At 40.8% G+C, this 27,210-nt stretch overlaps 1 protein-coding gene across 1 annotated transcript in view; it reads right to left on the bottom strand.

The window, feature by feature from the left end:
* Nucleotides 1–26,978, bottom strand: part of LOC126310439 (lachesin-like) — a 1,054,486-nt gene extending 1,027,508 nt beyond the window's left edge. Inside the window, exon 1 of the mRNA XM_049992112.1 lies at nt 26,757–26,978. Within this exon, the coding sequence (XP_049848069.1) occupies nt 26,757–26,886 (130 nt within the window). The 5' untranslated portion in view covers nt 26,887–26,978. The remainder of the gene's footprint in view (nt 1–26,756) is intronic.
* Between the last annotated feature and the right edge of the window lie 232 nt (nt 26,979–27,210).

Raw genomic sequence — 27,210 nt, forward strand, 5'->3', positions numbered from 1 at the left:
ATCGTCATTTATTAAACGAGTATGACTCATATTACGTAACATATTAGAGTGAACTTATAGGCTGTATAAATTCAATTTTAATGCACCTTTCTGTCTTCATTTGAAGTAATACCCATGTGTTACTTTCAGGTTGAAAACGTAATGTAAATTCCAGATCTGATACAAATACTGAAACTTTGCAGTGGAAGTAAAGTTGATTTACAGCTCACAGTCTCAGAAAAGAAAAATTAAGAATTAAATTGAAATTGCTGCAAGGAAAAAAAGACATTTAGAAGACCAAATAACTCCATTGTCATTTGAAGCTTAATGCAGTGACAGTTCACAGCTTTCACATGTGGACGGTAATAAATTTAAAACATCTAAGTTTTAATTAAAGATTTATCACAATTTCTTTCATTAGCATTTTCTTTCGTAAAACTTTTCATTTAGACGGTTGGATTAGTCCCGTTTCGTAAGAACGTCCAATTTGAGCAATTGCAGTAAGCAGGTACCGTTTCACGTTCATTCGGTTTAAGTATGGCATCGAGCGCAACGCTTGAGTTGATACAAATCGAAGGAGCCGCCCTGTGCTTTCCTTTCGGTATACTCTGTATTCTGTGATAGTACACACCTAGGTACACCGCGTATGTCGAAAAGGTCGCCAGCTTTACTCTGTATACATGCAAACAAATATACTTTCACGTACACTTCGCTTTCAGTATTGTCCCAGAATTAAAATAAAAATACTTCACTCCTCCGATTCTTACCAAGTTTTTTGGGAAGTATCCCTTGATTCTGAGGCAAATTCTGGAACTATAAATCCCCTCCTAAAAATTTCCAATTGGCACTCCCTCTCTTCCAATACTAGCTTCTCCAGTATTTGATTGAGACGTCCCTCACTCTACAATGGGTTATTAGTCGAACAGCCTTCTCTACATCGAAAATGAAAAGTATGCAAGAAAACAAGAGCACCAAGAGGAATGCATCGGGAGCTGTGTCCGAAACGATGGTTTCTTTCAGTGACAATTAATTTACTATGTGACGTGGCACTGCAGGGATTTTTCTCTCATGGAAGCAATGGAACGGGATGTACTCAGCCTCCTAATGTCAAATGAGGCATTACATGACCTAGTAGTAGCGGCAACGTGTCTGCTAATACAATAAAGGCCGGGAGGATGGTGTGCTCAACTTATTGCACTGGCTCGAAATTTGTATGGGCATCATCTTTCAGATTTACTAACAGACCTACCAACTTTCGTTTGTGTAGCACAACTCCTTCCTGGTGTTGGGATTTCTTTCTTCTTTTTTTTTCATAGTCAGTGTGTTTCAGACAGGCCAGTTTATAAGACAACTGATAGATCTGTCAACACTGGTTACTCTGAAACTGCTATAAACGATCTGGCGACAGATGACACTGCTCAAAACTACTCAGTCTGGAATAATAAAAACAGCGGGTAACTCGGAAATAATTCCCATCATCAACGCTTCCACGATGCGATAGAATGGTATTAAGACTATCAGCGACGTTGAAATTTTACTCAAGGCTGCTAGGGAGAACATATTGGCAATAAAATTAACTGAATACGAGAGCCCCTCGGGTGGCTCGTAGCGACCGGGAAACAGCCGCCTATTCCGGCCACAGAAGCGGCGAATGTCAGTCACATGGAGCACGCTCTAATTGCAGCGTCAGCTACTGCTGCTGACGATGACACGGGAATTACGAGGTACCGTCCTGTGAATGGCAGTGCGCCTAGCGAGAGAACTGTCCCGCGTTACACATTCTCCTTGTTTCACTTAGCAGGGCGAGGTTTTCGGCGTGCGCTGACGTTATGCGTCAGGCGGCATTGCCTTTACTGCCATCAACAACGTAGCTGCTACATCATTCGGTGTACCAGTGTACTAGAGACTGAGTCCCGTTGTCCATATCAATGGAAAATTACCGATCGCTTCCATGCGCTGGAGGCTAGGCCGAGGCCGTTCTGAGTATACTGTATATGCGAAAAAGGAGGAATCGAAATCTCCAGGACTATCGCAGGGCGCTTTGCTGTAGCCACTAGCTCCACTTTGCACCGTCATGGGGAGGAGATGCAGTCCTCGGTGTATACTCGCCCACGACAAACAAATGACTTTCCTTGACGTAATAAAGGAAATGCAACGGGGTTGACTACTTGTTCTCCTTGCTACGCGCTTTATAAGCCAAGGACCCTGAGCGACCTGGCCTGAAAAATGGGTAAATTTGGCCAAATGAATCTGTTGGCTCATGCTCACTATAAAAATGGACGATGTGTTTCTGATGCGAAACTGCCAGGTTGGCAACGCATCTCCATGTTTCCCTGCGGGGCACTGGCCTACGGTTCTGTTACTGCTGATCGATGGTTAAATGTGCTACACTTTTCACGGTTCGTCGCCTTCAGACGAGTTTCTTTTTCTGCGACAATTCCTTATGACGGTGTGTAAAACTGGAGGTAGAGTCTTAGCAAGTTACTGAAAACGGTAGACAGTCGATAGCACTGTAGAAACTGCCAGACAGACTCTGGTTACTACGAACACGCGTAGTCCCTACACTCTTACACAAATTGCATTTGCTTTAACATTGTAACTGTTTATCGTCGATTTTAAGTTAAGTACCAGTCACGATAAATCCCATACCTATAGGTGGAAGAGCTGTGAGTATTCTGTTTACAGCTTGATATTGTTCTTCCAACTGCTGGCAGTCTCTACACAGTGCCGGAGTGCGTGGAAGCTGTTCCGATTGCTACGAGATTCGTGGCTCACCGACCCAGAACATCAGAGTTGAGGGGTGATTTAATTACCGAAGCCAGTCTGTTCACATTGTGCCGTTTGTATTCATGGTTGGCTGTTGGGGGGTATTCCCGTGAGCAACAGCGACTGTTCGAGTTGGCGAAAGTTTGGCTGGAGTTTAACTGTATTTTGGTCATTTGAAGTCCAAGTGCTGCCTTGTCACCGTTAGCGTTTCGGTTACCTGCCCTGACTGATGACATAAAATTCAGGCAGTGTCCTTTCCTCACCGTGTTGTCGCTGTCCAACACGTGTGTGTAGTTTTGACAGCTTATGCATACTTGGTTGTGAGCGGCTACGCCTTTTACGTTTTGGCTTTGGAGTTCCTTGTGTGCTGGTTGGGTGGAAAGCAAGTCGTCTTGTCGGTGGGTCCGTTGACTGTCTCTTGGTTGGGTTGCCGGCGGATTGGATATAGTTGGGCCAACTACCTACTCCCCTAAGCGAACGTTAATATTTCAAGGGCAGACTGACACCCGGAAACTTCTGAGAGCCACTAGCTGTACTACCTTTTCTTATTGGTGTTTGATTGTATATTTTAATGGCTCATAGCCGATGGTTTGAATTTGTATGCTTTTAGTTGAGTTTTAAATAATGAGCCTTCAGCCGTTTTAAAACTGAAAGTTCCTTATTTGTCAAGTCTTGCATTGTTTGGGCCTTCAACCTCATTTAAAATATTTTGTTTTCAGTTAAAGCTTTGGGCCTTCTGCCGTTTGAAAATTCATCGTAGTTGTGTTTCTCAATGATGGGCTATCAGCTGTCTTAAAATTAAAATTCCTTACTTGTTCAGTCTTAGACTCTTTGGGCCTTCAGTCTCATTTTTTAAAAAAAATTTTAAGGATAAAGCCTTGAGCTTTCTGCCTTGTAAAAATTTATTGTAGTTGTGAATCATGGGCATTCAACCGTTTTAAAAGTAAAATTCCTTATTGTTAAGTCTTAGATTATTTGGGCCTTCAGCCTCCTTTTTAAAAATTATTTAAGGATTAAGCTTTGGGCCTTCTGCCTTTGAAAATTTATTGTAGTTGTGTTTTTAAATCATGAGCCTTCAGCCATTTTAAAATTAAAATTCCTTACTTGCCAAGTCTTAGATTGTTTGGGCCTTCAGCCTCATTCGAAATATTATTTAAGGATAAAGCCTTGCGCTTTCTGCTTTTTGAAAATTTATTGTAGTTGTGTTTTAAATCATGTGCCTTCAGCCGTTTTAAAAATTAAAGAGGTTGTGCACTTAAGCCATAAGATTGTGTGACTTATTCAGTCGATAGTTATGTTCGGAAATTTGCACTGTAATGTTTGGTCAACTAAATAAAGTTATATCTGTTGGAGTGTAATTGACAGCCGCTCATTTTTGGCCCCTGTCCACAATTCCAACTACCTGTTCTATCCTGCGGATTTAACCAGGCGTTTCAACAGGCACTGTAATACTGTACCTTCGGTACGACTGAAGTTATTTCTAGATCTGTCTGTAACTCTTTATCCACGATTATATTTTGGGTTCTCCCTTCTAGGAAATCCGCAATTCAGAACTAATTTCACTCCATATGATCCCGAAGAATTCATGAGTCTTTAATAAATTGTGGGAATAAATTTCATATTTTTACGCCATAGTTTCCTCCTAACACCTCTTGAATCAAATGCACATCAAGAAAGTTTATTAAACTTGGTACTAAGCGCCATTCTACTCCTCGTCTAAGGGTCTAAGACAGATTTCAGACGAATTGTCGCAGCTTCCATAACAGTGAAAGCTTATCCACATGAGCTGTCAAACAACAAAGACAAGTAGAGTTCCGGTGTTATTAAAATAGTGTGCTGGACCAGGATTCGATTCTGGACATCTAATTATCGTGAGCTTTCTACTATTTCGTGGTTGAAGTATAGAGAGCTATGACGAAAATGTTTTAATGAATAGCTAGATACCTTGGCGTTAACTTTAATCAATTAATTGAATATTAAGTAAAAAAGAAGAAGCAAATGCGCCAGAACACTATAAGAAAATTGTCGGAGTAGTCTTTTGATGATCTGCACAAATATGCGGGCGGAACTGTCTGCAAGCACGTCTGCTCTTTTCTTTTCGCATGTAGTTGGACTCAAAGTATAACAACGAAGCATTCATAAAAAATATTATTCTGTTAGATTTCGTTTAAAAACATACCATTTGTAAACGGCAGGATTTGTGGCACTTTAGTGGCATTCGTCTTCATGGGCGACAATTCGCGCCCCCATCGTGCACATCTTGTGAATGACTTCCTTCAGGATAACGACATCGCTCGACTAGAGAGGCCAGCGTTTTCTTAAGGCTGCTTATGTCGTAGTCATATGTTATTCTACACATTCTCTGAGTTGTCAAGGCTGTATGCCCGGTTGGTTAGAAAGGAGTTGGAGTTTGTGATGTCTGAAGATGGGTGTAATCCGGAAACGCGTAACATGTTCTAATAAAACAGCCAATTGAACATCTCATGACTTTACTGCGATTGTACAGCACTGGTTGCCAATTACTAACATAAAAATGATCGGAAGCCTCAGACGGGATTTTATGGACATTATATCAGCATGTACGCCACACGTGAATCCTATCGAACGTGGCTGGCATAGATTGAAAAGGGCTGTTTATGGCCGACGCGACCCACCAACCACTCTGAGGGATCTACTCCGAATCGTCGATGAGGAGTGGGACAATCTGGACCAACAGTGCCTTAATGACCTTGTGGATAGTATGCCACGACGAATACAGGCATGCATCAATGCAAGAGGACGTGCTATTGGGTATTAGAGGTACCGGACCACCACCTCTGGAGGTCTCGCTGTATGGTGGTACAACAGGCAATTTGTGGTTTTTATATGCAATAAAAAGGGCGAAAATTATGTTTATGTTGATTTCTATTACAGTTTTCTGTGCAGGTTCCAGAACTCTCGGAGCCGAGGTGATGCAAAACTTTTTTTCATGTGTGTATATTCCATTAATATATGCCAACGCAACGAGTCAATTTAATTTTTATTTACTATGCTTAACTACTTTCAACATCTCTCAAAAAAATTCTCAGAAACGCGCTCTTTTTACTTGTACTTGAGTCATTTCAAAAGCTTGTGCTGAGAAACATAAGGAGTAAAAATAGCGAGTAAACGTAAGTGTGAATGAAAGTTTTAACGAAAAAAACGTCTGTTAATGAAATATACACTTGGGAGCTTTTATTTAAGTGCTTGAAAAGGCGAGTAAACGTTAGTCCTGGTGTAAATTTCAAATATGTGATTAATTTTGAGAACACACAATAAATATTTGAGACCTAATGCAGCAAAGTTCTACTGTCAATCCATCGCTAAGTAGTTCGCATTTATTTCTTGACACGTTTCAGCTACCTATAGAGAGTACTTGACTTCGTTAATCTTAAAATGGAATAACATAAAAATAATTAATTTTGCACTGTAACCATTTGCAAATTAATGTAGTTGCTTCATTCGACGCTTTTCCTGGCTTAATAACTCACTTCAGGTAGAGATCTTCAATAATTTCTGGCGCAGTACTTTAACAGGAGGCATAAAATTAAGAAACGATCAGTTTTGGCACTTTATCATATCAATCGAAATTGAATGTGAATAAAATATTTTCATTTGAGGCGAGGATAGACACAATAACATTATTAACATACGCTATTCTCGAAACATTTCTGAAGAAAAATTCCATAGTAATTGTAACTACGTTGTTGTCAGCAAAGAGCATCTTAAACATAAAATGTATACCTATATCTTTTTTAAAGTATCAATATATATGGCTAGTGTCTCCCTTCAGTTACCAGTGGACGACCAGTATTTAAATGAAATTTCGAATGAAATGCTAACATTACAATAGTGACCGTTTTCCTTAAATTCTCTAATAAAATATTAGCGCTTTTTTCAATATACCAGCCCAAGAGACGTATGCGATGTATTCCTGATGACTGGCTATTAAGGCCCCCACTATTGTGTCAAGTCAGTGTATTGTTTAACTTGTGCCATTGGTTGTTTTTCTACAATTTTTTTATACATGCACAGTAATCGCAACCTAAGAGATATCTTGCAGACATGCAAGACATAATGTTTACCTTCGGCGATATTTTCTCAGTATATGGGCGATACAGAGAAAAAACAGTAACGTAGACTAAAACGCTAATTACATAGTAGATGAAGGAGAGCCATGTCACGAAGAACGAAGTGAAGTGCAGAAGTGTCTGCCACTTACGTCTTTTAATATTCTCGAGAAAACTACTTGGCAATAAACCGTCGTGACGGATCACTGTGATTGTCATCACAACCATGGTTGTGTGCTAAATATCGGCATTACTAAATAGCGAAACTGTTCGTGGTTCATGGTTCATGATTGCAGCTACAGGATGCTTTCTAACTATTTCCAGAGCCAAAAAAATTGATTTTCACTCTTTCTTGTGATTATTAACAGGACTTAAAATTTAAACTACTTTCATAAGCTGCTCATTAAGACGTATAATCTTACGCTAAAGGTTTAGCAAAGTAAGACAAGTGTACGGTTAGAAACTATGTATATGTCTAGAGGCATCGTAGCTCATGACGCGAATATTACCCACACTTCATTCATGCAGCATTTGAGAAAGAGAGCACTTAGCGACTTCCAACGAACTTTAACATAATTTCAAATCTTCGTAAAACGTTTTCTCGATGACACCTCTCACAAAATATTTGATGCACTAAAACTTCAACATTAGGCATGACGCTTTAATTTATTACTTCCGATCTGTTCACAACACGTTTTTTCAGATAATATCCACGCATACCACTGAATGTATCTGCACAGTTATACCATTTTACCACAGCAGTTCAGGAGATACGACATCATAGACATTCATATGCATGAAAAACTACCTCTTGCGTAAAACAGAGCGCAAGTTACTCAGGCTACATTTTCCGGTGTTTGATAATAAGGGCACTTAGAGGCTATCAACAAACTTTAAACATAATTTCAGTCTTTTTCTAAACTTTTCTCGCTTGTGTGTTTAACGTAACATATTTAATACATTAACTCATTTATCAGGTAATCAGGCTTTTTATTTCTGGTAGTTCGATTCTTTAAATAACTGAGAGTTCATTAATATTGTTACAATTCTGAAATATTTATCATTTCTGGCTTATGTATCTATGGTCCAAGACAGGGGCAGCCAAGATTTTGGTTGCACGTTTCCCCCACCGCCCCATCACGCTACCTGAAAGAGAAGACTGGGAAGAGAGGGGAAAACTGCAAATGCGCCGCATTTAAATAGCAGTGCAACCGCACTGCGTACGATATGGTTTCACATCTCACTTTTCTCAACACCATGGATCACAAACAAAACAAATATTTAGTATTATTTAATTATTTCTATTGCACTGAAGACACCTTATAATTTTTGAGTGGTACAAACTGTCTATATACGGACAGATGTAGACAATGTCACAGAGTTTCGCACTCAACTTGCCACATAATCGTGAGTTATTTAGAGAGCGAAATAAGGTCTTTCACACAAATATGTCGATCGAAATATTGTAGCACTTCCGCAACCTCATCAAGAAGACTTGGAAACTCTAACTGAAGAAAGCAATACAGATGTCCTGGACAGTTTTAAAGTAAAAAAAAAATGTCATTAAGACTGGAATTACGTTACAGATCAATCATTTACTTCTGCATATGAACAGGGATGCTTTCAGCTGGGACATCAAACAGCTCAAAAACTGATGTAAGACTGACAGAGTCCTCCAAACCGTTATGAAACTATTCTTGTAATTCTTTCAAGGCCACTTAGAATTCTTCAAACCTCGCGTTGCGTTTAACGTCAATGAGCTTAGGGAACTGGACTGTCGTTTTCAAAATGTGTCCCTTCTACAACGTGATGTTGTTATTAAATACACTTGCATCAGATCAGAAAGAAATTATCCTGAAATGCCTTACTATGGACTGTGTGCAGTCAAGACCATTTAAAATGTGAAGTCTGCAATCCATCTGGATGTTTTATTTGTCATTCCTGTACTCCTTTTTCCGTCATAAATTCAGGAATAGCCAGGCATGTCCCTTGACTTAATCAACGTACTTTCACGTAATATATGAAGTCTCCATACTCTTACAAGTGACACTGGGATAGTACGTGCGACTTTAGAAATTTTGCTGGTCATGCGGCCAATTTCTTCACGTGCTCCAGACACGCATACTTAGCCGCAAAGTGCTTTTTTATGTACAGAACAATGAATCCCCTCCGTCGATCGTTGTAATTTTTTTCTTTCGTTGTCAACAACATCTCTAAATTCTTTCTGCATGATGTTGCAACGTCATTTCATAGCAAATATGCGGAACCCGTCGCTTATACGCATTGAGAATTCTCATCCCTCTCTTCTGCTATTCCCGTTCATTTTAAAAGATTATGACGATATATTGCCAGACCTCCTCTTTTCGTGAAAACAGCCACTGGACCTGTGAATTTATTTCATACCACGACAAATAGTGAAGGATAAACATTGCTGACAACAAGACTCTGAAGAACTCTGAGAGTTCTACCGACCGGAAAATGCCGCACCGTAATGGTGAATGATTTTCGCGCTATTGCGGATACTTCTGAGATGGACCAAGCAATGTCTAGTGACAGGCAAGGCCTTGGCCTTTGTGAGGCCCAGGCAAGCTGCACGCGTGAAGTCTGGCACGCCGTGGCCAGGCCAGGTCTATGATTTATGGCATTCTGGAAAACAACGGAAATCTAAGTGAGAGAGGGAGAGAGAGCCATACTAGAGTTCATCTCTTGTCCACACAATCGCTTCTTCGCCAGTTTAGCAGCGTTATGAAACGCACTTTATCAGCGGAGACGCTGAAAAACGATCGTACCTGCAGTAGATCAGAGTAGTTACTAGTTGAGTTGAACAGGACTTTATTCAGTTGTAATTCTGGGTGACGGCCGGTGGTCTCGCAGTTCTAGGCGCGCAGTCCGGAACCGCGCGACTGCTACGGTCGCAGGTTCGAATCCTGCCTCGGGCATGGATGTGTGTGATGTCCTTAGGTTAGTTAGGTTTAAGTAGTTCTAAGTTCTAGGGGACTGATGACCACAGATGTTAAGTCCCATAGTGCTCAGAGCCATTTGAACCATTTTTTCTGAGTGATATCCTCCGAGTTATAGCCTCATATGCAGTATAAGCAGCAAAGAATCTAAAATTCTTAAATATGTGTAGGCTTGCATGACCTGAATCAGTTGACATAAAACATTTCTGGATTTGGTGCTGCGTCATATTGTAAAACAGCAATGACTGGATAAAACCGACATTTCATCTGCCGGTAGCCCCAGAGGAAAATACCTGTCAGACTAGCACTGCAACTTATTGCACAGATGCTACCGTAGTCTCTTATCATTTAACATGACAATTACAGAATTCAGCGAGAAGGCACTGAACTTCTGTTTACTATATTTTCTGGAGCTGTACTATTTCTGCATTAGACGTTATAAGACCCCTCGATCGGGAGCATAGAATTTTCGGTTATAACTTACAGATACATCGGTAGCCATCTTTCGCTTGCGTTACCTTTTTTTAATTGCAGTTCGAAATAGTTACATAATACTGACTGGCATTTTACAGCAACGCTTTTAATCGTGATTAAAGATATCACTCGTGTAGGACATTGGCCTGTCAACATCTGTCCGAACCATTTTACATGGCAGTATTGTAAAGACACGTGCTTTGCATCCCTGTCTTCCTCCTTTTACTGTAAACTTTCAACAATGAAACAATCGCTTCTTCAATACGAACTCTAGTCACCGCATGAGTCTCAACAGACGAAGTCCAATCCTGACACCAAGATAATATCCTTTTTTAACTAATTTTGTTCGTTATTGTTCGTTGTATTTGTTCGGGGCGGACGTCCCATGACCCCCGTTCAATTTGATCGTTGATCCGTTCACTCAATTTTTTATTAGATAGGGCAGCGAACTAACTGACCGAACACGCTGAGCTACCGTGGCGGCAATCCTTGGTATTACCAAATATCGACGCCGTGTTCTTCGTGAACTGGTATCGAGTAAAGTGTCGTAGTGTTTGAGACACTCGATTTGCATTTGGGAGGAAGGAGGTTCAAGTCTCCGTCCTCTCATCCGGATTTGGGGTTACGTGGTTTCTCCAACTCGCCTAAGACAAGTTCCTGGAAGGTACGCAACAACAAATATGTTGTAGCGTTTAATCTGCGCACAGTCAGTTTTCGTGCGAAAGTCGTCGTTGGCTGGCGTTCGAGGAGTGTGGACGTTTGGTATTCGTGGATAGTTGTAGTTAATGGATTCTGGGACTCATGTTCGAGACAGAAATGTGTAACGCATTAGCGACGTCGGTAGAATGAACTATTATACACCGCTATTAAAAATAAAGTCTCATTATGAAAATGCGGACAGCAATCTTGCCACATAGTAGACCGTTTTATTTGATGAATTTAGCATAATATATCTTTGAACAATAAATAAACACCTTTTATTGAAACTGTGTTTCAGTGTTATGAAATAAAACCTTTTAAGAACCGTATACCTACTAAGCCATTCAGACGAAAGAGAATAATCTGTATTAAGACAACATTGACTTAACTATAGCTAACGGTCAGTAGTCGAAGCAGTAACCAGAGCCAGTAATAAACTTGTATTGTGCCGTGTGACGAAGGAATATCGTAACGGACCAAGCAGGATGAGTGTGTAGCGAGAGTGGGCTTGCAGTACCTCTAGTTCGAGCTTGTACTCCATCCCTAATGATCTACCCCTACATATACACTTCGCAAGTCACTGTGTAGTGCATGGTGGAGTGTACTTCGAAATTGTAGTGGAATGCAGGAAGACCTACAGAGGATAGACGCATGGTGCAGGGATGTCAATTGAGCCTCGACATAAACAAATGTAAACGTATTGCGAATACATAGACACAAAGACCCTTTATTGTATGATTACACGACTGCAGAACAACCAATGGAAGCAATTACTTAAATAAAAATTTTTAGGAGGACGAGGACAGGATTATTTGAAGAGCAACGACCACATAAAATTAATCGCAGGTTAGGCAAATGCCAGACTGAGATTCAGTGGAAGGTTCCTCAGGAAGTTTAGTCCATCAACAAAGGAAGTAGCTTACGAAGCACACATTCGACCACACAGATATTGCTAGAGCAGCACGTTTCACTATAGTATCATTTAGTAAGCACGAAAGAGTCACGGAGATGCTCAGTCAGCTCCAACAACAGGCGCTGCAAGAATGGCGTTCTGTATCACAGCATGATCTGCTGTTAAAATTCCGGGAGTATAATTTCCTAGAATAGTCAACCAACATATTGTTAACTCCTGCGTACAACTCGCCAAAAGAGCGTGAAGATAAAACTAGAGACATTCGAGTCCACAAGGAGGCTTCTCAGCAATCTTTCTTCCCGCGAACTGGACGCGATTGGAACAGGAAAAGGATGAAGTGACAATAGTAAAAGTACCCTCCACCGAACACCATAAGGTGGCGTGAAGAGTATAGTGGTAGATGTAGAGGTAGATGTATTTTGCCCTCATGGCCCTTGAGCGAAATGAAAATTAAAGGCAAATTGGTTCAAATGGCTCTGAGCACAGTGGGACTTAACATCTGAGGTCATCAGTCCCCTAGAACTAATAACTACTTAAACCTAACTAGCCTAAGGACATCACACACATCCATGCCCGACGCAGGATCCGAACCTGCGACCGTAGCGGTAACGCGGTTCCGGACTGGAAGCGCCTAGAGCCGCTCGGCCACCGCGGCCAGCAATTGAAGGCACTAGAATCTTTCTGCAATCTATCCTGAATGACCTTAAGTTTTTCATCATGAAACATGGTCGTCTCCTCGCCCTTTTCCCCTCCCCCTCCACACCACTTTCCAAAAATTCTCATCGGAGCTCATGAAGCACTTCCGCAGCAGAGTGGTCGATCAGACTGGTTATAAATCTAGCATCACGTTTTGAATACCTTCGGCGCTTTCCTTTATGTATACATTAGTGTTGTTCGTGTCATATATTGTTACCAGGCTCAGTAGCGTATGTGATCACTGCAAGGACACGGAGATACCGCCTGGTCGCGTGAGACAGCGTTTATCAGCTCCTCGCAGAGCTTGAAAGATACATCATTCCACGACTTCATTTGGTCGTTGGTCGAATCGTACAACATCTAGATAATTTAGAAGTGACTGTGGCGCGATGTTGGACTGCATGGGACAGTGAGGTACACAGATTCGTCGTTACGGTTGTGGTCGCCCATGTCTGACCACCACAATAGAGGATCTCCATACTGTGCATAAAGAACATCGTTAAACCGTTCACATCTGCGCCTGCCATCCGAGAACAATCGATCGACTCTCTGTAACATTCGCTGTCATTGCGCACCATTGGTCGGAAACTACACTGTTGTTGTTGTTGTTGCGGTCTTCAGTCCTGAGACTGGTTTGATGCAGCTCTCCATGCTACTCTACCCTGTGGAAGCTTCTTCCCAGTACCTACTGCAACCTACATCCTTCTGAATCTGCTTGGTGTATTCATCTCTTGGTCTCCCTCTACGATTTTTACCCTCCACGCTGCCCTCCAATACTAAATTGATGATCCCTTTATGCCTCAGAACATGTCCTACCAACCGATCCCTTCTTCTGGTCAAGTAGTGCCACAAACTTCTCTTCTCTCCAATCCTGTTCAATACTTCCTCATTAGGTATGCGATCTACCCACCTAATCTTCAGCATTCTTCTGTAGCACCACATTTCGAAACCTTCTATTCTCTTCTTGTCCAAACTAGGCATAGTCCATGTTTCACTTCCATACATGGCTACACTCCATACAAATATTTTCAGACATGACTTCCTGACACCTAAATCTATACTCGATGTTAATAAATTTCTCTTCTTCGTGAATGATTTCCTTGCCATTTCCAGTCTACATTTTATATCCTCTCTACTTCGACAATCACCAGTTATTTTGCTCCCCAAATAGCAAAATTCCTTTACTACTTTAATCGTCTCATTTCCTAATCTAATACCCGCTGCATCACCAGACTTAATTCGACTACATTCTATTATCCTCGTTTTGCTTTTGTTGATGTTCATCTTATATCCAACATTCAAGACACTATCCGTTCCGTTAAACAGCACTTCCAAGTCCTTTGCTGTCTCTGACAGAATTACAATGTCATCAACAAACCTCAAAGTTTTTATTTCTTCTCCATGGATTTTAATACCTACTCCGAATTTTTCTTTTGTTTCCTTTACTGCTTGCTCAATATACAGATTGAATAACATCGGGGACAGGCTACAACCCTGTCTCACTCCCTTCCCAACCACTGCTTCCCTTACATGTCCCTCGACTCTTATAACTGCCATCTGGTTTCTGTACAAATTGTAAACAGCCTTTCGCTCCCTGTATTTTACCCCTGCCACCTTCAGAATTTGAAAGAGAGTATTCCAGTCAACATTGTCAAAAGCTTTCTCTAAGTCTGCAAGTGCTAGAAACGTAGGTTTGCCCTTCCTTAATCTAGCTTCTAAGATAAGTCGTGGGGTCAGTATTGCCTCACGTGTTCCAACATTTCTACGGAATCCAAACTGATCTTCCCCGAGGTCGGCTTCTACTAGTTTTTCCATTCGTCTGTAAAGAATTCGCGTTAGTATTTTGCAGCTGTGACTTATTAAACTGATAGTTCGGTAATTTTCACATCTGTCAACACCTGCTTCCTTTGGGATTGGAATTATTATATTCTTCCTGAAGTCTGAGAGTTTATCGCCTGTTTCATACATCTTGCTCACCAGATGGTAGAGTTTTGTCAGGACTGGCTCTCCCAAGGCCGTCAGTAGTTCCAAAGGAATGTTGTCTACTCCGGGGGCCTTGTTTCGACTCAGGTCTTCCAGTGCTCTGTCAAACTCTTCACGCAGTATCGCATCTCCCATCTCATCCTCATCCACATCCTCTTCCATTTCCACAATATTGTCCGCAAGTACATCGCCCTTGTATAGACCCTCTATATACTCCTTCCACCTTTCTGCTTTCCCTTCTTTGCTTAGAACTGGGTTTCCATCTGAGCTCTTGATGTTCATACAAGTGGTTCTCTATTCTCTTTAATTTTCCTGTAGGCAGTATCTATCTTACCCCTAGTGAGATAAGCCTCTACATCCTTACATTTGTCCTCTAGCCATCCCTGCTTAGCCATTTTGCACTTCCTGTCGATCTCACTTTTGAGACGTTTGTATTCCTTTTTGCCTGCTTCATTTACTGCATTTTTATATTTTCTCCTTTCACCAATTAAAATTAAAATTTCTTCTGTTACCCAATGATTTCTACTAGCCCTCGTCTTTTTACATACTTGATCGTCTGCTGCCTTCAGTATTTCATCCCTCAAAGCTACCCATTCTTCTTCTACTGTACTTCTTTCCCCCATTCCTGGCACTCGTTCCCTTATGCTCTCCCTGAAACTCTGTACAACTTCTGGTTTTGTCAGTTTATCCAGGTCCCATCTCCATAAATTCCCACCTTTTTGCAGTCTCTTCAGTTTTAATCTACAGGTCATAACCAATAGATTGTGGTCAGAGTCCACATCTACCCCTGGAAATGTCTTACAATTTAAAACCTGGTTCCTAAATCTCTGTCTTACCATTATATTATCTATCTAATATGTTTTAGTATCTCCAGGCTTCTTCCATGTATACAGCCTTCTTTTATGATCCTTGAACCAAATGTTAGCTATGATTAAGTTGTGCTCTGTGCAAAATTCAATCAGACGGCATCCTCTCTCATTTCTTAGCCCCAATCCATATTCACCTACTACGTTTCCTTCTCTCCCTTTTCCTACTGCCGAATTCCAGTCACCCATCACTATTAAATTTTCGTCACCCCTCACTATATGAATAATTTATTTCATTTCATCATACATTTCTTCAATTTCTCCGTCATCTGCAGAGCTAGTTGGCATATAAACTTGTACTACTGTAGTAGGCGTGGGCTTCGTATCTATCTTGGCCACAATAATGCGTTCACTATGCTGTTTGTAGTAGCTTACCCGCATTCCTATTTTCCTATTCATTATTAAACCTACTCCTGCATAACCCCTATTTGATTTTGTGTTTATAACTCTGTAGTCACCTGACCAGAAGTCTTGTTCCTCCTACCACCGAACTTCACTAATTCCCACTATATCGAACTTTAAGCTATCCATTTCCCTTTTTAAATTTTCTAGCCTACCTGACCGATTAAGAGAACGCCAGTTTTCTTTCTCCTGACAACGACATCCTCTTGAGTAGTCCCCGCCCAGAGATCCGAATGGGGGGTTATTTTACCTCCAGAATATTTCACCCAAGAGGACGCCATCATCATTTAATCATACAGTAAAGCTACTTGCCCTCGGGAAAAATTACGGCCGTAGTTTCCCCTTGCTTTGAGCCGCTCGCAGTACCAGCACAGCAAGGCCGTTTTGGTTAGTGTTACAAGGCCAGATCAGTCAATCATCCAGACTGTTGCCCTTGCAACTACTGAAAAGGCTGCTGACCGTCTTGAGGAACCACACGTTTGTCTGGCCTCTCAACAGATACCCCTCCGTTGTGGTTGCACCTACAGTACGGCTATCTGTATTGCTGAGGCACGCAAGCCTCCCCACCAACGACAAGGTCCATGGTTCATGGGGTGGGGGGTGGGGGTGGGGGGGTGGGGGGGTAGGGGGGGAACTACACGATGTGATCAAAACACAGTTTATACAGTTCCACACAGTAAATGGAATGACACCATTTATAAATATAGACTATGATCAGAAATCGGTAGCTAAGGTAGAATATTCAAAATTTCTAGGTGTATGCTTTGATGAGGGGTTGAACTGGAAGAAACACACTGAGGATCTGCTGAAACGTTTGAGTTCAGCTACTTATGCCATTAGGGTCATTGCAAATTTTGGCGATTTACATCTCAGTAAATTAGCTTACCACGCCTATTTTAATTCTCTGCTTTCGTATGGCATCATATTCTGGAGTAACTTATCATTTAGTAAAAGAGTATTCATTGCACAAAAGCGTGTAATCAGAATAATTGCTGGAGCTCATCCAAGATCGTCCTGCAGACACTTATTTAAAGAGCTAGAGATCTTCACCGTTGTCGCAATATATATATATATATATATATATATATATATATATATATATATATATATATATTCACTTATGAAATTTGTTATTAACAGTCCGAACGAATTCGAAAGTAAAACCAGTGTACATGGCTACAACACTAGGAGAAAGGGTGATTTTCACTACTCAAGGTTAAATCTAACTTTGGCTCAGAATGGGGTAAATCATGCCGCCGCAAAAGTCTTTGGTCACTTACCTAATAGCATCAAAAGTCTGACAGAAGTAAATTAAAAGAATTTCTTAATGGCAAATCCTTCTACTGATTAGATGAATTTTTGGATTTAGTAAGTGGGTAATTTCTCCAACCCCACAAAAAAATTAAAAATATTGAGTGTCATGTATTATTTTCTGTAATGTAATATCTTGTATAGACACGTTTTATTAACCTGACACTTTCCACATCATTACGAAATATCGTATTCATGATCTATGGTACAAGTACTAATCTAATCTCGAATCTAAAAGTATCCTGACACCCCCAAAAACATACTTTTTTTATATTAGGTGGATTGTGCTCCCACCTAGTGACAGCTACTCCATATCAGCGACCTCAGTAGTCATTAGACATCGTGAGAGAGCAGAATGGGGCCCTCCGCGGAACTCACGGACTTCGAAAGTGGTCATGTGATTGAGTGTCACTTGTGTCACACGTCTGTAAGCGAGATTTACACACTCCTAAACACCCCTAGGTCCACTGTTTCCCTGAGAGTGAAGTGGAAACGTGAAGGGATACGTACAGCACAAAAGCGTACAGGCCGACCTCGTTTGTTGACTGACAGACCGCCGACAGTTGAAGAGGGTCGTAATGTGTAATAGGCCGACATCTGTCCAGACTATCACACAGTAATTCCAAACTGCATCAGGATCCATTGCAAGAATTATAACAGTTAGGCGAGAGGTGAGAGAACTTGGATTTCGTGGTATACCGGCTGCTCGTAAGCCACACATGGCGCCGGTAAATGCCAAACGACGCCTGGCTTGGTGTAAAGAGAGTAAACATTGGACGATTGAACAGTGGAAAAACATCGTGCGGAGTGACGAATCACAGGACACAATGTGGCGATCCGATGGCAGGGTTTCGGTATAGCGAATGTCCGGTGGACGTCACCTGCCAGCATGTGTAGTGCCAACAGTAAAATTCGGAGGCGGTGGTGTTATGGTGTGGTCGTGTATTTCATGGAGGGGGCTTGCACTCCTTATTGCTTAACGTGGCGCTATCACAGCACATTGATGTTTTAAGAACGTATTTGCTTCCCACGTCGAAGAGCAATTCGGGAATGACGACTGCATCTTCCAACACGCTCGAGCACGTGTTCATAATGAACGGGCTGTGGAGGGGGGAGGGAGGAGGAGGGGAGTGGGGTTGGTTACACGACAGTAGCATCCCAATAATGGACTGGCCTGCAAAGGATCCTGACCTGAATCCTATAGAACACCTTTGCATGTTTTGGAACACCGACTTCGTGCCAGGCCTCACTGACCGACATCAATACCTCTCCCCAGTGCAGCACTCCAAGAAGAATGAGCTGCCATTCCTCAACAAACCTTCCAGCACCTGATTGAACGTATGCCTGTGAGAGTGGAAGCTTTCATCAAGGCTAAGGATGGGAGAACACCATATTGATTACCGGTGGAGGGTGCAACGAACTTTTAAGTCATTTTCAGCCAGGTATCCGGATACATTTGATCACATAGTGTAACAACAGCTTGACCATTCCTAAGGGCCCGGGTTCGATTCCCGACTGGGTCGGAGATTTTCTCGCTCAGGGAGTGGGTGTTGTGTTGTTCTCATCGTCATCATTTCATCCCCATCGACGTTGTGTTGTTCTCATCGTCATCATTTCATCCCCATCGACGAGCAAGTCGCCGAAGTGACGTCAAACCGAAAGACTTGCACCCGGCGAACGGTCTACCCGACGGGAGGCCCTAGTCACACGACATTCTTTATCAGCTTGACCATGGAAATACCAATCCGTGCGTAGGTTGTCGTCCACACTAAGAAAGAGAGTATCACTTATTCAAATGGCTCTGAGCACTATGGGACTCAACATCTTAGGTCATAAGTCCCCTCGAACTTAGAACTACTTAAACCTAACTAACCTAAGGACATCACACACACCCATGCCCGAGGCACGATTCGAACCTGCGACCATAGCAGCCCCGCGGTTCCTGACTGCAGCGCCAGAACCGCACGGCCACCGCGGCCGGCAGTATCACTTATTACTTGAGAGTATCACTCATCTCTTTCAGACGATGAAAGAGACTCATTACTAAAGAGACTGGTGCTCACACCATCCAACGGTTGGATTACGTTCACGCTAATAATGTGAAGTGATCTTATCACACTCTCCTAGGGCAATCATGACACTACCTCTATCTCTGATGAAAATTCACAGTCCAGGATAACGTACTGAATTCTGCTACTCAAAATGTCGTCGAGCCAGGCGCGTTTCTCCTCCGCTTGCTTGTTGGCTATAGTGTGGTAAAGTTGGGAGCATGCAACCTATCTACTCTACACCTAAAGTTACACCTACATCTACATAGATACTCCGCGAGCCATCGTACGGTGCGTGGCAGAGGATACTCTATAATACTACTAGTCATTTCCTTTTCTGTTACACTCACAAACAGAGAGTGGCTAAACGACTGTGTACATGCCTCCGTATGAGCCCTAATTTCTCATATCTTTGTGGTCCTTACACTTAATGTACGAATCTTCCGGCAGTCAGTTTCAAATGCCGCTTCTCCAAATTTTCTCAGTAGTGTTTCTCGAAAACGAAGTTGCCTTTCCTCCAGATACATCAATTTGAATTCTCGAAGCGTCTACGTTAACACTTACGTGTTGTTCAAACCTACGGGTAACAAATCTAGAAGCCCGCCTCTGAATTGCTTCAATGTCTTCCTTCAATTCGACCTGGTACGGATCACAAGCACTCTAACAGTACTCAAAAATATGTCCTTTGCAGGTGAACTCTTTTCTAAAATTCTCCCAGTAAACTGAAGCCGGTCACTTGCCTTCTCCGTCACAGTTCTTACATCCTCGTTGCAATTCATATCGCTTTGCAACGTACGCCCAGATATTTAAATGACTTGATTGTGTAAGATAAGACACTAGTAATACTGCATCCGAACGCAACAGGTTTGTTCTTCCTACTCTCCCCCGCATTAACCTACATTTTTCCACTTTTACAGTTAGCTGCCATTCATCATACCAACTGGAAATTTTGTTCTAAATCGCCTTGTATCTTCTTACAGTCACTCAGCTTCGACACCTTACCGTACACCACAGCATCAGCAGCAAACGACCGAAAATTGCCACCCACCCTGTCCTCCAAATCATTTATATATAAAGGAACAACAGCTGTCCTATCGCACTTCCCTGGGCCACTCTTAACGATACCCTTGTCTTTGATGAACACTCGCCATCGAGGATAACATGATGGGTTCAATTACGTAAGAAATCCTCGAGCCACTCACATATCTGTGAACTTATTCCATATTCTCGTACCTTCATTAACAACTGCAGTGGGGCACAGTGTCCAGTACCTACCGGAAATCTTGAAATACGGCATCCGCCTGTTGCGCTTCATCCATATTTCGCAGTATACCATGTGAGAAAAGGGAAAGATGAGTTTCGCACGAGCGATGCCCCCTAAAACCATGCTGATTCGTGGATATAAGCTTCTCAGTCTCAATTCTGTTAGTTCGCATCCCTGGTTCGCAGGGTATACCATGCGATAGCCGCGATCTGCGTTTTTCATACACGATTTTTTTTAAGTCTTAGCTTATTTGTCGACAGAAGCTCTCCTCTCCCTGGGTTAGAACATTCTATTCCTGCATAAGACCAAAGAAGGATGTTGGTCGATAATGTTGCAGATACGTCCTTTTGCCTTTCTTGTATACAGGAGCAGCCTGCGCTTTTTTCCAGTCGTGTGGGTGTGTTCGCTGCGTCGAAGCCTCAAAATTATCGCGAGGTAAGAAGCGATGTTAACTTTTATTCTTCCTTCCTTCTGTGTGTCCGTCAGCCTTAGCAGCTCACCTAGAAACGACCATTTAATATCGATTACCTGAGTCCACATATTAGTATGTTAAGTAATCGTAACTCATCGCCGTTTCATAAGAATTTACGAGACCTAATTTTCACCACCTTTTGTTCATTATGTTTGTCATCTTGTGAATGTATTTATTTCAGTACTACGTGTGTAGCATTTTTCTTGTGCCTGGATATAATTGGTTATAGCAGAATTCTGTCATTTGTTACATACCGGATTCATAAGTTAGCAGCCTCACATTCACATAATAACCAATCATAAGATTCCAAAAATTCTTTGAAACCATAAAGTAAGGAGTATATCTCCATGGTCAAAGCTGTTTATGTTAAATTAATGTTATAATATCTGAATTGTTTAGTATTGTAATTATAGTTTCAAATCTCATTATTCCGTGAAACTGAAATATATATCTGTATATAGTGCAAAAAGTGTTGTGATGAATGTTACGCTTGATAACTGAAGATGATTCATGAAATGAGATTTATTGCGAAGTTGCCAACATGTCAAATGTCCTTTTAGAAAGTCTAATGCGGTTTTATCCTGTCAGTGAAAAGCGCTTGCTTGCGGTCGATCGTTAACATTTTATAACGTTATCGTCCTGTGAACATTACATTAACGTAAAAGCGTATCTGTTATATACCACCCAGTTTGACATATAGAACGTTTATTCATAGCCAGAGTTTACAAACAGGAAAAAAGCGTAATTCGCGTCAGTTCGTCGTTTCGCGCGTCAGAGAATGCCTGTCATTTTGAACCGCTGTTATCAACCTGTTACATGAGCCTCTTTTTGTACGCTGTAATTCAGCGAGAAAGCATATTAGTTTGTGATATATCTGTTACCTGTGGCACGATATCTACAGATTACCATTGCAGGAAATAACACAGATTTTTTTTACTACACTCATGTTGTCAAGCATTATTATCATTCCTCTAAGATGACAGCAACGTAAGGATATTATTTATGATGAAAACTGTTCAAAGTCGAGGGCTAAAACTGCGTGTCTCAGATATAAGAAACGAACGAAAAGAAAATGAGCTACTTCATGTGGTTTCTCAGATAACATAGTAGCAAAATCAGATTGACAAAAACTGTTAACGAAGATATGGGCGGATAAAGTATATAATACGAGACCTTATAGGTACTTGTAAGTAGGAAAATGTAATATTCCTTCTCAGCTATGGATTAGGCATTGTGAGTGAAGAAGGAAGAAAAAGAAATAATCATAGGGAGACATATAACGAAGAGTATATATATATATATATATATATATATATATATATATATATATATATATATATATATATATATATATAACTATTACCTCATTATATGACGACATAGTGGGATAGGTAGATACCTGTTACAAGCTGATTCAGACTCAGCAGCTCCTGCCGAGGCAGTTGGATTAATAGTCATTCAAAAATATTTTTAGTCCATTGATGTAGAAACTTACAAGTTTATAACGGTATTTCATATGCTAAAGTAAATATTGCTTGCAGTATTTTTTTTAATTCAGCATTTAACACTATGAGTGTTTTTATTTAGAAAAACAACTGATGAAACATATTCCTATTTTGTTTTATTATACACGTAGCTAAACGATAAAATTGTGACTTAAACTTAAAATGAGATGCCACAACCAGCCACGATTTTTGCATGAAATCTTGCTTTACATCCATCTGATTATAAATGATGTTGTTGATGATGAAAATGATAATGATGTTCTTATTAACGTGGTGATAGTGGTTATGGTGGTGATATCTGGAAACTATGGTAGGAGGCATGACGATATTCCTTCAAAAATTATCTTCAAAAGACACATGTATGCAGACGTTTAAATTCAGAGCAATTATACAGTTCAAGGATCACCTGCAAGTATTTTTATCGAATGTCATGAAATTATTTTCTCGCAAGCATGAACTAATGTTTTTCCACGAGCCAGCTTTCGAGTCACTTTAATATGCCTCTCATAAGATTTGTATTGAGGGAAACTTCCCGTATCCTTTTAAGGACCTATAGATCAACATTAAGAGTTTTGGCGGTGCTGAAAATAACATTTACACAGGATGTCTCCGGAAGAATGGTCAGTATTCAGCGATATGACAAGAACAATCATTCGAAGCAAAACTGCCTAGTAAAATAGGCTCTAAAATGCATACCTTAAGGACTGTGAGCACTTGTTCAATAGAATAGATGTGGTTCACAGCAACTAAGATGAACAAGTGCTCATAGCTCTTCAGGTATGGACTTTAGAATCCAAGTTTACTGAATATCTTTTTCCTTCATTTGGTCCATACTACCATCTATCAAAATATGGAAAGCAGAGAGCTTGCAGAAGAAGAAATTTTTTTCACAGTATCCACGATGAAGAAGTGCTCACTGCACTTTAGAGCTCACGCTCACTAGACTTCTTTGCTTCGAATCCCCGGTCCTGTCACATACCTAAATATTATCCGTTCCTCCGGGACACCCTGTATAGATAAAAAAAAATGCGATAGTCGTGATTATATCGGTGCAAGTAAACAGGTGCATACTTTCGTAAATTCCATCCAAAAATTACTCTTCTGTATGCATTACATTGTGCTTATTTTGGTAAATGTCACCCGACATAAGCACTTTTCACGATGAAACTCGAGAAATGTGCTGCAATCCGTTCTCGAAAACGTTTTTAAATACCCAACACACGAATGTAAACGTTGAGAGGATCGAAAAGTTCATTTAGGGGGAGGAATAATATTTTTTAAACACCATAAATTTGGACATTAACTGCAGTTATTGTGATAATAACGACTCAAGATGACACAGTGTCACAATCGTAGCGTTCAGTTACGTATATAATGAAAAAAGAACTATGTTAAATTAATTGTTTTACTACTTAACTTTACTAAACTGAAACAATTTATAAACTTATCACTTGCAATGCTGAATCACCCATGTTTGCTTTACCGTATGTAATATTATGTTATAAACGCTTAAGTTTAAACATGAGTGGATCAACAATATTTTTGACTAATAATCCAACTGCCTCAGCGGGAGCCATTGAAATCCTGAATCAGCTTGTAGCAAACACTACCTGATACCCCTGTGTCATCGTACAGTGAGGTTTCAGCTACAGTTATTCTTCGTTACACGTCTAGCAATCATTATTTCTATTTTTTTCACTCACGGTATGTAATAAATAGCTAAGAAGCAATACTGTATTTTCTTGCTTACCGGTACCTGTAACGTTTCACATTAGATACTGTATCCTCCAGTATCGTTAAGACTTGTTGTCAATCTGGTTTTGCTACTGCAGTATCAGAGGAACCACATGAAGTAGTTCACTTTCTCTTCGTTTGCTTTTTACACGTGATACACGCAATTTTATCCCCTAACGTTCGAACACTTTTCATCATAAATAATATCGTTACCTTGCTGTCATTTTACATTTAAACATAAAAGCTTAAGAGGAATAACCACAATGTTAGAGATAATGAGTGTAGCAAAGGATCTGTGGTACTTCCTGCAGTGGTGATCTGTAGATATCCTGGCACACATAACAGATACGTCTCAAAGCAGTAATTCGCTTCTTCGTTGAATTACAGCGTACAAAACAGGACCGAAAAATTAGTTGATAAGAGCGTTTCAAAATGACAGTTATTCTGTGTCCCTTGAAAAGAAAAACTGACATAAATTACGCTATTTTTCTAGTTAGAAACTATGGTCATGAATAAACGTTCTATATGTCAAACTAAGTACCGTATAAGAGCTATACCTTTACGTTTAGTAAAGTTCGCAGGACCAAAGCGTTATAAAATGTTAGCAAACGGCTCAAAGGAAGCGTTTTTCACTTACGGAATGAAACCCCGCTAGACCATCTAAAAGGATACTAACATGTTGACAACTTCACAGTAAATATCATTTCAAGAACCATTTATAATTATCAAGCGTAACATTCTTCCCGGAATTTTGTGTAGTATATTCAGATGTCAGTTTAGATTTAAACGTTCAAAACTTAAGTGAACATTAAGTCTGTCTATAACCCAGTTATTTGGTACGTAAATTTTTAGTTTCTTTTATATGTTATGATAACGATTCATATCTCACGATGATAGTACATTAGAATATTTCCTGTAAATTGTGTTCGCAGACGTGATGACACTACACCAGAGCCGCACATTGTTCACCAGCTGGTGTTTGTAAACAACCATCACTTGAATAAAAACCTGGAGTGATTCGAAAGACTCACTTGTGGAAAAATATAAATCGCGAGTGGTTGCTGTTTCTGCTAGCATAATAGCTCATTATAGAGTGACCAGGAGTCCCGTATTATGCGGGATCGTTCCTTATTTAGCTTCAGTGTCCCGTTGTCCCGACAAAGGCATACGGGACGTATATTGCGTCGTTTTTCCCTAACCATCCCGTATATTTTGAAAAGTGTGTGTTTAACTAAAATGTAGCATAATCAAATGGAGAACAAATGTGGACATACCCAAAGAATAAAGACACCAAACTGAGCAAAGTCTACAATTTTCAAATTCCTTGTCTCACGATAATTGCTGCAGGAATTTGCAGTTCATTACTGCGTTTTTGCTAGTTATACTTTGCACTAACGCTGTTGCAGAAAGAGTGGTCTCGTCATGAATGATTGACGAACTAACAAAAAGAAAAGGTTTAGTGTCGCAGTCATTGAGGAAATAGTTATAACAAAGATTCAGTTCCAGGATAATTCATGTGTTGATTTTTATAAAATCCCGTTTGACAACATTAAACTCTTGAATGGCATACAGTCTTCTGCAAAATATGACAAAAAAGATTTTTTAAGGAACTATCCACGGAGAAACATACGGACCAATTGAGAGTGAAATTAAGTAACCTATAATCTTATAAACAGCCGACCAGATGCAATGGATAAAGAAATTCTTTACCTAGGTTTCGACAGACATAAATTTGTCTTCTTCAGAAGGTAGCAATTTTACATTAGTAAGGACTAACATACCATCGCCGTTTTTACAATTGTCGGCATAGATCGACGAGTGAAAAATAAAATATAGCCATGGAATTAGGGTTTGTCACTCACAATCGAGTCCGTAAGATCCATGAGCTATTTTATATTTACGTGACACACCCTAATTCTGGGGCTATATTTTATTTTGGACACATGGATCTATGCCGAAAATTGTAAAAACGGGGAAGTTACGTTAGTCCTTACTAATGTAAAATTGCTACCTTCTGCAGAAGACAAATTTATATTTGTCGAAGCCTTGGTTAAGAATTTCTTTATCCATTGCAACTGGTCTGCTGTTTATAATTTTATTACGTGAAACCGTCGCTGTTGTGCAGCTATGTTTAAAATATTTAACCTATAGTCATTTTCTGCCTCAGTTAAAGTCCTCGTTATGTTAAAGTAATGTGTTTACGTGTGAAATTAATGAAACGATATAATATTTACTCGCTCAGTAATGCGAGGGATTTTGATGCATTTTTATTGCGAATTTTAACCAAATGTTGCGATGGTCTGTATAGTTGTCGCATAAACTAACTAGTTTAACACGAATCTACTATGGAGAGAGTATTAATAAAAGCGTCCACAAAATTTCGACTCATTTCAACTTTTAATTTGTATTCCACATTCTCATTTTAGAAATCCGATCACCCTACCTTATTAATACTACAGTTGCGATGTCCACCAGCGTCCGGAAGAGATACCATAAATTTAAAATTAGCGTTTTATTATTTTTCTTCGGCGAATATTCGAAGCTGCGGAGACGACGCGGGAAAAAAGAAGGTGGTGAGAGAGGCTGGTTTGCGCACCTGCTCTGTGGTGGGAAGCGGCGGGCTGAACGGCCAGCAGCAGCAGCGAGAGCGGCAACAGCAGCGGCAGCGGACGCGCAAGGTGCAGCGGCGCGGAGCGTCGGCGAGCGGGCTGAGTGTTGGCGCCCATGTCGCAGCAGGCCGCATCTCTCGGCGGCTGTCCGCCGCGCGCCACACGCAACAGACAACTGCGGCGACGCCACGCCGCGCCGGAGCAGCTGGCGCCGACGCCGACGCCCCCCGCGGCGGCTGGAGGCGGCGCGCGCGCGCGAACCCCCTCCCGCGACACCACCTGCTCCCATCAAGAGCTGCGCAGGTGACCCACGTAAATACAGACCAAAGAAACAGGCGCTGTGCTGGGACGACACCAGTTGTGGCTGAGTTGCGCGGAAAGATTGGTTTAATACGAGGTTGAGTCAAAATAAAACCTTCATTTTTAAAAAATATAGTAAAA

This window comes from Schistocerca gregaria, chromosome 1, assembly GCF_023897955.1.
Source record: "Schistocerca gregaria isolate iqSchGreg1 chromosome 1, iqSchGreg1.2, whole genome shotgun sequence".
NCBI classification, from domain to species: domain Eukaryota; kingdom Metazoa; phylum Arthropoda; class Insecta; order Orthoptera; family Acrididae; genus Schistocerca; species Schistocerca gregaria.